Source organism: Passer montanus, unplaced genomic scaffold, assembly GCF_014805655.1.
Source record: "Passer montanus isolate IOZ18808 unplaced genomic scaffold, ASM1480565v1 scaffold297, whole genome shotgun sequence".
Taxonomy (NCBI): Eukaryota; Metazoa; Chordata; class Aves; order Passeriformes; family Passeridae; genus Passer; species Passer montanus.
The window spans coordinates 17,547-30,275 of record NW_024367674.1 but is presented as its reverse complement, the minus strand read 5'-3'; the positions used below and the strand labels follow the sequence as shown (position 1 = coordinate 30,275).

Below are 12,729 nucleotides of genomic sequence, written 5' to 3'. Positions count from 1 at the left end.
GAATTTTTTTTACTATGAGAGTGGTGAAACACCAGCACAGGTTGCCCAGAGAGGTGGTTCATGCCCCATTCATGGACACATTCCAGGTCAGGCTGGATGGGGCTCTGAGCAATCCTAGTTGATGTTGTCCCTGGTCATTGCAGGAGGGCTGTAATAAGACCCACGAGGGGTAAATTTAGATGATTGGCATTAAGGCATTTACAGCATGGGGTGGCAAAATAGGCCAAGAAACACTTATAGTGTATTGAAATTAGGAAATAGTTGGCTTCTGATTGTGATGGTGTGGATTATAACATCTGTATTGTCTCACCCTTCACATGAGACTGAAAACAGAATAGAAATTTTTAAAACACCTCTCAGTTACCCCATCTCTGGGTCAGAAAAAGGCTTTATCCGAAGGTAGTGAATACTGAGGAGAAAAGCTGGCCTGAAAGGTTGTGGCCCCAGCTGCAAGGCTCAGTGATCTGAGATTTTAGGTGATGTTACAGGTGGAAAAGCAGATCATGCTTTATATTGACCCAAAATCTACAACACCACACAACTGTAACCAGTGAATGAATGAGCAGTTTTTAAATTTGATCCCTGTGTTTCTGATGCTGATAATTTTCTAGTAGATTTATTTGGTACTTTGACAGTGTGTAAAGTCAGCATGTTTCATTATTGCTCCCTGAAGTCAGCCCCTGCTCTGGGCTGCCAGGATGCATGGCAGAGACCTGCCCACATTTTTGTAGAGGCTGGCACCAGTGTGCCAACCAGGGATACACCAAACCCACATTTGGAGCTGGGACCCAGCTTGTTGTTACCCCAAGTAAGCTTGAGCTTTCTGTTCCATATTAACACCAGGAATAGTAAATAATTTGTTTATTGGGTAGATGTGATGCCTTTTCCTCTGGTCCTTGAATTAAGAGTCAGACACAATTAAGGGATAAAATGGTTTTTATCTCAGTAGTTAATAAGGATTCTTAGGTGCAACAATTCACCGAGATGGAATACTGAAATGGACACACACAGTAGATTGTGTATACAAGTTTATAGACCTTGCAAATTGGCATATTTTACAGAGATTCCTAATGAGAAGCTTAAGTGAATGGTGTGGCATTTCCCTATTCTGATGTATTTCCCCCAGATGAGCTTGATCTCAGTTTACAGAATGTGTTCTGGACAGAACCTTGTTTTCCCAAGATAGTGCAGGGTTTTCCAGCTGTGAGGCCTTCGGGATGTTTGTTCTCCTGGCCTAACAGAATTCCAGGACTATGCTAAGATACGAGGTTTAAAGAGTTACAAATGTAAGAGTACTGAGAATACATAAAAGGTATACAAAAAGGCAAAAAAATCATCATGGCGTCAGATGGACCAGGGATTTCATGGAAGAATATTCCAATTTCCTTGCAGCTTCCCTTGGCAGAAGCCAGTCTGAGATGCTGCCTTGGAGTGCCAGCAGGGCTTGGCTGTGCTGTGGCACTGCCCCACAGCAGCTGGTGATGCCCACACAGCTTTCACAGCCATGGTTGGATCACTGGAGCTTCTTCTGACTAAGCCCTAGAGACAGGATTTTCCAAGTCTTAGCCTAAGGGAATATGTCCTGATCTTTCTATTTTAAAATCCATAACCGTTGTATGATTCTAAGATTTTTATTTTTCCCCTAGAAACACAATTTCTGCTATATAGAATAGAAAACATGAGCTGGCAATTGAAAATCAGTCTGATTTTGCAAGAAAATAATGGAAAAGCATTTTGTGAAAATGACAGAGGTTCTCAGGAGGTTCATGAGCAGCCACGTGAAGTCTTTTTGGTTTGAAATTGTCACACAGCTGGGTTAATCCATGTCAGTCACCTGTCAGAGAGTGGATTAGAGAAGCAGAATTGCTCCTTCTGACCCCCAAAATATTTTCTTAGCATTGTTGAAAGGAGCAGCAGAGGACATCATAGCAATGTTCTCCTGAGGTTTAGATGGTGCCCGAGTAGATCTGTACATGAACACAAACAGGGTATGGCTTCCCAGTAAGAAAAAATTCAGAAAAAAATAATCTCAATTTATTTCTGAACATGAACACAAGCTAAAATCCCAGGATTTGTCCTGGTTTGGTACTAGAGGACTGTTTATTCCATTGAGCACTTGATTTCTCCTCACATGCTGTGTATCTTCCTTTATTAATGCACTGTGACTTTTGGTTCAGTCAGAAATCTTCCTCTTAAAAGCTTTGTGAGAAGGTTTTGGTGATTTGACTTCCCCAAGTCTAATTACAGAAAAACAAACACATTTTTTGGAAGGAGACCAGACTGATGCCTGAACTCTGTCAGTGAAGCAGCAAAGCAGCATACTGATATTTGCAAACACTGAATGTCTCCTCAGAGTTCTCTGCCCTTTGGATGACAGGGACTGATGCTGGACTAGGGCCTGTTCTGCTGCCTGGGTGTCTCTAGACAGAGTCTAGGAAGGGTTCCAGTCCTAAATGTGTTCATCTGGGCTTGCTGTAGCCACCTCAGCTGGGAGCAGCACAGACAAAGAACATTTATTAAAGAACATTTATTTCAGTGAGAAAGAAGATTTTTGAGATTTTTGATTTTTTGTGCTCCTGGGGTGGGCACCAGCTCCAGCTTGACTCCAGCTGTGGAATAGCATGTCCCAGGCTGAGGAGTGGTCAGAGCACCAAAAATTCACACCAGTCCCAGTCTGACCAGAGATGCAGATAGTTTGCTTTGGAAGGAATGGAGAATTTGATCATTTTCTGCATGATAGCAGCTGGGAATTAAAGCAGTTCAGGATTTCTACTACAGCTTGTTTGGGGTGGGGGAGGGAAAGAAAGGGCCCAGGTCTCAGTGTGATGTTGGAACAGGGTTCAGCTCCCCTGAAATCAGCCTTGGCTGTCTCTGTAGATTGGGCAGGAATTGCATTCCAACAGCTCCTGCTCCTCCACCTGGAAGACATCCTTCAGTAAAGACAAAATTGAGCAGCATGGAAAGCTCAATTGATGCTCAGAGCATCAGTATTTACTTCTATTATTTTATTATTTACCTAATTATTTACTCTTTCCTGTAAATAGAGGTGATGAATGTACAGCACCTCCAGCACAGTCAGCTCATCAAGCCAGAATAACAGGTCACAGGGCTGTGGTTAATGTAGATGTTTTTACCAAAATGATTTCAAGCCTTCATGGGCAAACAAACCGAGGAACTTACAGGAACTGAAGTGCAGCACCAGAACTGAGGCAGCCACCACTCTGAGTAAGAACAGGAAACTAATATTTTGCAGAGCTGCTAAAGCTTCCTGTGAAAAACAGACTTTATTGTTTTATGTGTTCAAGATCAAAGCACTGCACAGATTGAAAAGGAGAAAAACACCCTAATTTGGTGTGAGGTAGATATTTATCTCTTCAGAAAGCACAGTACTGGTGATGAGAGAGAAAGAGAGCAGCTTGACAAATTCCTCCTCTGCTCTTTCATTTCCATGTACCCCATGGCAGTGATCTGCCCTGCCTCATCTGTATTTTATGCAGGGATTTATCATCAAGCTTTTTGCCAGCTCCTGCCTTCCTCTCCCTAACAAACAATCACCATTTCCAAAACACCAGCTGGGAGTAGGGGAGCTGAGGGAGTCCCTGCAGACATCAGGCTGTGTTTCTGCAAGGTTCACAAAGAGTTTTATCAGGTTCTTCAAGGCAGGGCAAAGCTGGAATGAAGGAATTACAATTCAGGAGATGGGCCAGAGAATGAACCCTTGGGCTTTGTGGATTTAGTTTTTTCCTGAGATGGTGCTAATAGAGAAGTATGGCTATTTCTCTGAGGTGGCAACAGCTGGGAGCAGAACAGGTTAAGAATGTTTATTTCAGTGATAAAGAAGATTTTGAGTAATTTTTCCCATGGGAAGAAATGAAAATTTCTTCATCTGGGAGCTAAGATGTCTTCAGTGTTTCTACAGTATTTATCAGTGAGGTGTGTGAACAGGGAGAAAGCAAAGATCAAACTCAGTTCTCAATCCTACACAGTAACACTGCATCAGTTTATAAATGTGAGCTGAAGCCCTCATTGAAATCTGTGAAGGCCAATGGAAAATGCAGCCACAGAGCTGCTGAGAGCCCCAAAGATGCATTGTATCTACAGAATGTCTGAAACATTTCATTTATTCATCATGAGAGCACTGCAGTGTCTGGAACATTTTACTGTGAGCCATGAATAAGGATTTAGGAATTCACCTTCTCGTAGAACCAGATGAAATGTATGCTTAGAGGAGAATTTTATAAAGCTAAACACACAAAAAATTTAACCACAGGTTGTGTTTTGATATGTGTGGAAAATCCCAGTGTGCATTTCCAGGTGGCTGTATGTAAGACAGCAGGAACTATGGATGTGTAATCTGACCTAAATCTTCTTTTCTCCACTTTGCAGAAGTGACTCCATCTCCCTCAGTCTACAGGCTGACCTCCCAAGATGCCCAGGGTCTGGAAATGTGCCTCATCACCGATTACTCCCCCGAGAAGCTGACTCTGAGCTCTGCTGAGCAGCACACCTCTGCTGTGGTGGGGGTGGCAGCTGCTGGGAGCGGCGAGGAGGAGTCCAGCTACCTGTCCACCTTCTGGGCCAGGAGGGACGAGCTGCACTGTGCCGCCAGCCACGAGGGCTTTGGAGAGCTGCAGGGAGAGGACCCTGAGAGTGGTAATGGCATTGCTGGGGCTGGGAGCAGGCTTGGAGCTGCAGCTCCACGGTGGTCCCACGGGACAGAGGATTGTTGCCTCCTTGCCTCTGTTTTCATGTCAGATTAATCCCTTTTCTGACCCAGAAATGGGGTAACTGAGAGGTGTTTTAAAAGCTTTTATTCCATTTTCAGTCTCATGGGAAGGGTGAGACAATACAGATGTTGTAATTCACACCATCACAATCAGAAGCCAACTATTTCCTAATTACAATACACTATAAGTGTATCTTGGCCCATCAGCATTTGCCACACCATGCTGTAAATGCCTTAATGCCAATCATCTAAAATTACCCCTCATGGCTCCTACTACAATGCATCTTTCATAGCTCTATTTCTGTAAAGTATCTAGTTTTATTTTTAAGGCCACCTTTTGAAACTTGTTTTAAGAATTTTCTATAAGTTCATTTTCCACACTCTAAGTCTCTGGCAAGCAATAGTTCCTACTCCCAAGAAACAGTATTACTTAATTCTCTCAAGGCTGAATTGGGATTGTTCAGCCTGGAAAAGGGAAACATTATAAGCATGTCTTGGCCTATCAGCTTTAGCCACACCATGCTGTAAATGCCTTAAAGCAAATAATCTAAAATTACCCCTTGTGGGTCCTACCACAATACATCTTTCATAATTCTGTTTCTCCAAAATATCTAATCTTATTTATAAAACCATCTTTTGAAACTTGTTTCTAGTTCCATTTCTCTCTCAGCAATGCCTGTCCTGTTCCATGGCATTTCTAAGTCAGCATTTCTTCTCTCCAGGTTTGCACACAGATGCTCACTGTGTGAGCCTTCTGCCAGGCTTGGAGAATTCCCTACAAATCCATTTCTCACATTTCCCCCTCTCTTTTGAACGGAAAAAAACTTCTTTGATGGTTTTGTTTATTGTCTCTCCTTTGTTTAGTGTCTCTCCTTTTTTTATTTTCCCTCCTTCCTCCTTGGTGGAAACAGGATTAAGGGTGAGCAGACTAGTCATAGCAGCAGAACACATTGTGCAGGGATAGAAAGCTTGAAATTGCTTTGTCCAAAGAGACATTGAAGTTTAATTAGATCATGTTTTATGCTTGTCCTAAAAAAAGGAGAAAATAAAGTTTATGGGAAGGTTTGTTGGCCAGAAATCCTAATTTACTCCTCCTAAGCAGAGATATCTTTATAGACCTCTGAATAATTTTTGTTATTAATCACATTTATTGTCATGTTGGCCAGAAATCCTAATTTACTCCTCCTAAGCAGAGATATCTTTATAGACCTCTGAAGAAGTACATTCTTGTTATTAATCACATTTATTGACTCTCTCTGCAGGTGCCAGTGCTGTCTGTGTCACAGGGCTGTCCCTACACTTCAGGACAGGTATGTAACACAGCATTTGAGGAGAAACGTTTGCCCTGACTAAAGTGAATGAATTCCTGTCACCACTGAGACAGAGATGGCACAGAGTTGTATCAGAAAGCAAAAGCCCCATTTATTTGATCCTGTTCTCTTTTATAGCTCAGTTTGCTGCAGGTGGACCTGATGGGTCATTTAATCAATACTGTGGAAACCCAGGGCACTCAGGGAATATTTCTCTGTCTGCTCTGGGGTGCCCTGACCCCCAGGGGAGCACTGATTTTGATCCTCATTCATGGAGAAAGTTTCCTAAACTTGAAGATAGACTAGAATCCACAGAAGTGTGAAATAGATTGTAGAGAGTAGTGTAGGTGTGTCACTTGGTGAGATATTTAGGGTTTGGGGTTTTTAGTATGTTGTGGATGGACGTAAGATGGATGACACAGGGTGTCGTCCTGGGTTTCTTCTTCATGCTTCTTCTTCCTCCTTCTCCATGGCTTTGGGTGGCATTTTGTTACTGGGCAGAAAAGTCTGCATTTTGGCCTTCTTCATGGGTTTGGGTAGCATTTTGTAATTTGGCACAAAAGTCTGCATTGTGGCTCTTTGGGATCAATTATTGGGTTAAAAGAGAAAACAATCTAGGTGTCAGTTCCTAATTGGATAGTTTAATCTTAAAGGACCTTGTAACAAGAGATTGTTAGCCATTTTGTGCCTTCTAATTAAAAGCTACCCAACTCACAGTTGTGAGACTGTTTTACTGATAAGAAATAATAAACACCTGAGTCTGAACATGAACTGCCATCTCAAATGCCTTCAATCCAAACCCAAAGAAACCAATAAATACATTTCACATGATTGGCTAGTTAACAAGACACCCATTGGTAAACAACTACATGAGGAAAACAGCAAAACAGATTGTTAAAACCACCTGCAGATTGTTTAATATCTGACTATCCAAACAGCAAAACAGATTGTTAAAACCACCTGCAGATTGTTTAATATGTGACTATCATTGTTTATCCCCAGCGCCCTAAAGCTTCCCAGGCTGATTCTGGAAGAGCTTACCTAGCTTTGTCTCTATCTGAGCACACTGTCACATCCACATCTTCCCAGATTTTTGCTGGTTTTCCCTGATTGCAGAATCTTTCTGAAGCAGCAAAAAGACAAAAAATTTCCCCAAAAGGGCCCCCACAGGCTTTAAACAGCAAGGCTGAAAGTCGTGGTGTACATGCAGCCTTGCTGATCCAGGCTGATAATTTTATGCAGTGTTCTTGCTCTGAATCACCACAGAGCTGCTGCTGCTGCTGAAAGTTTAAAATCTTGAGAAAAATATCACTCTGCTGCTCAGCCCAGAGTGGCTCCAGGTACTGCTATGAGTCAGCACTGCTGCATTTCAGCCTTGAGCATTGGGTTATTTTGGGTGCAGAAACACTGAGTGGAACCACAGTTAGCAGTGGTTTCTGTGCTCAGGGGTCACTGAAGCTGGGGTGTGTGGATGCAACAGTTCAGTCAGGGAGAAGCCTGATAAACTTTCCCAGGATTTGTTCTGGGGACTTTTGAGAGGGTTAAGAGAAAGAATTAAAACAATCTTGCAGCTGGTGTTGTGAAGAATTGGTTTCTCATAAGTTGTTTACCAAAGGGGGTCTCCTTAATTAGCCAGTGGTGTTGATTAAATGATCAGTCAGGTCCACCTGTATCAGAACACTGTATAAAAAAGCGTTTCTAAAGAAGAATGTATAAAATAAAGGGTTTCTAATGATAAATGTATAAAGGAATGGGTTTCTAATGAAGAATGTATAAAACCAGGGGTTTGTAATAAAGAATGTATAAAATAAAGGGTTTCTAATGAAGAATGTATAAAAGAAGGGGTTTTTAATAAAGAACATATAAAATAATGGGTTTCTAATGAAGAATGTATAAAACCAGGGGTTTGTAATAAAGAATGTATAAAATAATAGGTTTCTAATGAACAATGTATAAAAGAAGGGGGTTTTAATAAAGAATGTATAAAATAATGGGTTTCTAATGAAGAATATATACAAGAAAGGGTTTCTAATGAAGAATGTATAAAAGAAGGGGTTTTTAATAAAGAACATATAAAATAATGGGTTTCTAATGAAGAATATATACAAGAAAGGGTTTCTAATGAAGAATGTATAAAAGAAGGGGTTTCTAATAAACTCAGATTCAGCCATCTGATGAGACCTGGAGTCTGGGTGTTGCCTCACCCCATTCCTGACCCAAAGGTGACAGGGCTGCACCTCAGCCACTCTGCCCCAGCTCCCTGGGGAGGGGTCAGGGCAGGGATCTGCTGCTCTGCCACTTCAGAGAGCAGAGCCTGTGCCTGCCCTGCTCACAGAGCAGCTGTGCTCTTGCAAATCTTTCCAAAACACCATTTCAGGAAAATGCTCATCAGTAAACACAATCAGCCTTTCAGCTCTCTGAAGGGTTCTCAATATTAAACTTCACAGTGAGTTTTTGCTGACAGCTCCCTCCTTCTCCACTAAAGATCAACATATTTTCAAATACTAATGGTTTTGTAAGTTCAGATTAATATAAAATTCAAATAAAATCTTATTCTATGATTAAAATCAAAATTGCTTTCACCCTGCCCATCTTCAAAACAATTTAGAGAGAGGAAGGAGAGCTGCCTCCAGCATCCTGGGTTCACAGTGCACAGTATTTAAAACCAGTTAGGTGGCAGACTGGCACATTGGATAATTAAGTGGTTATTGATTGGAAGAAATTAAAGTCTCTGAGTCCCAAACCCCATCTGGTTTCCTGCCCTACCAGCTGACTCCATGACACAATGGAGCAACTTTGTTAAAAAGAGCTTTTAAGTCTGACTGAGGATGTCTCAGTGCTCTTTTAACTCTTCATTTTCTGTTTTTTCCAGATGAACACTTGAACACCCTGTCTTTGTCACAGCTGGGCCTCAAAATCATTTTAATGAAAGGAATCATTTTTAATGTGCTGATGACAGTGCTTATGTGGAAGAAAAAAAAGGTGAGGATGCTTGGGGGGTTCAGAAAACATCTGGATTGGTTCTTCAGCTCTGAATGCTCCTTCTCTCTGGAACAGCTGTTTGTGCAGCTAAAATCTATCCAGTCTATCCAGAATTCTTGTGCCTGCCAGCAGTAAAATCCCTCCATTCCTCTGGCCGTTCCATTTTCACCCACCCCTCAAGTGCTCTTCCTGGTCCATAAGAAATTATTTTCCTTTCATGACATTTGTCCCTTTTATTTGTACATCCATCCCTTCCCTTGCCTGCATTCATCCATCAGATTTCTCCCCTCACCTGTCTCCAGCTGGGAAAGTTTGATTGTTAGTGACTTTAATATAAATCCTAATATATCAGCTTTTCCCAGTGTCTGTTTCTTTTTCTCTTGCCTGGACACTCCAGCTCTACAATTGTGCTGCTGTAACCCAAATATTGATTGAACACACCTTTGTTTTTGTTACAGGACTGAGAGTAACCAGGTGGAGCAGTCCTGAAGTGCCAAACCCATCTGCTTTGAGAGAGCATCGTGAGCAAGAGGGAGCTCAGGGATATCCCTTGTGCAAGGACATCCCTTGCTGCTCCGATATACCACCCCGGCCATTATATTCTGAATTGCTTTATTTGCATTGCTATAAAACCACTCAAAGTGAAACATTTCCAGTGTTGTGCCCTCCAGATGTCTGGGTCGTTCAGCACACAGTGCCTCTTTTGCATGAAGCACACTTTGCTCTAATTATACATTGCCAAGTTGTAAATGTAAAATGTAAATGTAAAATGTGCCATTATATTCTGAATTGCTTTATTTGCATTGCTATAAAACCACTCAAAGTGAAGCATTTCCAGTGTTCTGTCCTCCAGATGTCTGGGTCATTCAGCACACAGTGCCTCTTTTGCATGAAGCACACTTTGCTCTAATTATACATTGCCAAGTTGTTATTTCCATTAAAGTGATGACTTCTGCCTGGAGCAGTGCTGTGTGTTAAGAATTTCGAGCTAAATATCATCTGCATGGGAATTTTTCCTATTTTGGTAGCTTTAGGCTATTCATATCTCTTAGGATGCACCCCCAGAAACCTTTTCAGGTGCAAATGAAACACTTTGAAAAGCAAAGAGAGACTGGCTCAGGATGTACTGTCCTGCCACCTTTTCCTAGATCAGAACCAGATATCCTGTTTTTTCCCTAAAGGGTGAGATGCAGTTCTCCCAGAAGTCCCAAATTCAGTGAAATTGTCACTTCAATGTCACAGAAAAAAGAAAAGAAAAATACTATTTTTTTTAAGTCTATCTGACCATAACACCTTCTTAATTTAAACTGGTTTAAGATTTGGCTTTGTGTTTAGTAACAATACAAACCATTTTTGTTCTTTTTGTTTACTTCTAACAACGTGAGATCTCCCAAGTTCTTTTTGTACCAGTTGCATAAAAATGTACTGAAATATTTACCTGTCCACGTGTGCCCACCTTGGAACTGTGCTTGCCTGTGGCACCTGCATGCTGCTAATTCGTGAACTGTACTGGCACCACGAGATGTCTTGCATTTCTTTAGGCTGTTATAAAAAAATTTTTACAAAAAATGAGAAACTTGTTTGTCTTTTTTTATTTGTTGTTTGAGGCATTGTTTTGCCCTTCCAGCTGAGTTTTGGGGTGCAGGAGGGAAGGGGTTCACCAGGAAGGGTGGGAACAAAGCCCTTCTGCAGGACATCTCTGTGAGGACAGTGGGGACAAGAGCAGGGGCACCCCTCTGCCCCAAGGGCAGGCTGGGCTGGCTGGAGACAACAAAACCATGGCTTGGCCACACTCAGGGGCTGGCCACAGGGCCCTGGAGGCAGATTGGTGCTGCTGTGGGGTACAGGACCCTGAGGTGTGCTGTCCCCCACTCCTGGTGTGACAGCAGCACAGGGCACCTGCTCTGCAGAGATGGCACCAATGGGCCCCCTTTGCCTCCAGGGTCTGTCTGTCCCTGGCTGGTCTGGAAGGGAAATGTTCTCCTTTTGTGACATCAATTTCTCCAACATCTTCTGATGCCTTTTGGGACTACCTAAAAACAGAGGCCAGACAAAATCAAGGGAATAAAAATAAATCTTGAAGGGCCTTCAAAGGGTACATTTTGGGCAGACAAAGCCTCCCCAGGGACTACACCCAAAAATGGACCATGGGCCATGGATTTTTATATTTTTCTAAGTTTGGTCCATTTGCATATTGGGAGTTAATCTTCCAATTACAGCTTCAGGTAATGAAGTCATTTACCCCAGTTTGCTCCCCACAACTCAAAACTTTTGTTCACATCTCTCAGGGCCCAAGGCAGTGAGGTGTCCTGGATTCCCAGGCCTTGAGAGGAACTTTTGTGTCTGCCCAGAAAGGGAAAGCAGCAGCTCACACTGTGTGTGGAGTTTAGAGTTATACAGGAAAGAATTGCAGGATTGCAAATAGATGAAAAATACAAAAGCTAAAATCCTAAGGTGTCAGTAGTTCAGACAGAGACAATACAAAGCAACACACTCCATTTTCAGAAGGTTTCAAACTGTTTTTATTATAGCCTGCATGCTTTTTATACATTCTTACAAAACTCATAAGTTTACACTTTATTCATTGGTCACCAGAAACAAACAAAATGCTCATTGGAACAGGCAGTTCAGGTTTCTCTTATTTCTCCTTTTTTTCTTGGTTTCTACATCAATGAGCTTGGTAGGAAATTCTTTCAGGAGTAAAAGCATGGATTCACTTTATTCATTGGTCACCAGAGACAAACAAAATGCTCATTGGAATAGGCAGTTGAAGTTTCTCTTATTTATCCTTCTTTCTTTCTTGGTTTCTATGTAAATGATCTTGGTAGGAAATTGTATCAGGGGTAAACATGGATCCTCTTCTCAAACTTCTCTCTGGCTCACAGAAGTCACTGCAAAACCTCTTCCCCACTAAGGCATCACCAGAGGTTCCTTTGTGGGGGAGAAATGAGAAGTGTCCCTGCAAAGCTTGAACCTTGCCTGCACCTCCAGCAGCCCCCAGGGTGGCAGGAAAAGCCTCTCTGGACAGTGGGGGTGGCTGTCCCTCACCCAGCTGGCACAGCCTGCACAAGGAGCTGCTTTTGGAGAGGGTCACCATTCAAACACTTCTAGCCAGAAGCCCTGGGGCTCTCTGTGGGAGGGCCATGCCAGGATCTGACCCCACTCTGCTGAGCAGCACAGCAGAGCCTCCCTGGCTCCTGCCTTGGTCCTGCAGGTCCCTGAGGGGGTGACCTGGCACAGGGGGACAGAGCTGCTGACCCCTCCTGACACAGAACAACTTTAAACCTTCCCTGTGACCGCCCTGATTATTTTACAGTACGGATGTTCAGCGATTTGTTCTTGTCTCTCCCTTGGCACAAGCATCATGCTCATCTCTCCAGCTGGAGGAAGTGCTGGATTCCAGGAGCCTACATCCCAGTCATGATGAAATCTGCCATACCACTGGGAAACAGCCTGCAGAAGCTGCCAAAACCATATTTAAATTATATAACAAGTCATAAGTCATTGCATTTCACAGATTTCCAACCAATTAACCTCATCCCAGAAACTTTCAGGGATGTGAAAGAAAACTTTCCATACTCATCTACCTTTAGCATCACTTTTAAAAATTAATAACCATAGTAAATGTTTTTTTATGTCGCACTTCAAACTCAGTCCCAGATGAAAGGGCAGGAGTTAAGGACTGTGCTGCTTCTGTTTCCACACCTGAGT

At 42.4% G+C, this 12,729-nt stretch overlaps 1 protein-coding gene across 2 annotated transcripts; it reads left to right on the top strand.

The window, feature by feature from the left end:
• Nucleotides 1–306: 306 nt before the first annotated feature.
• Nucleotides 307–10,582, top strand: LOC120504509 (T cell receptor alpha chain MC.7.G5-like). Of its 2 annotated transcripts, XM_039714024.1 has the most exons (6): nucleotides 307–808; nucleotides 4,387–4,653; nucleotides 5,989–6,036; nucleotides 8,909–9,017; nucleotides 9,475–9,791; nucleotides 9,965–10,582. In XM_039714024.1, exons 1-6 carry the CDS (start codon nucleotides 703–705, stop codon nucleotides 9,994–9,996), a joined length of 879 nt encoding a protein of 292 aa, XP_039569958.1. In that variant the 5' UTR covers nucleotides 307–702; the 3' UTR covers nucleotides 9,997–10,582. The 2 variants fall into 2 exon arrangements, with proteins under 2 accessions (XP_039569958.1, XP_039569959.1); XM_039714025.1 differs by lacking the exon at nucleotides 9,965–10,582 and having other exon boundaries at nucleotides 607–808; nucleotides 8,909–9,018; nucleotides 9,477–9,611.
• The last annotated feature ends 2,147 nt before the right edge of the window (nucleotides 10,583–12,729 follow it).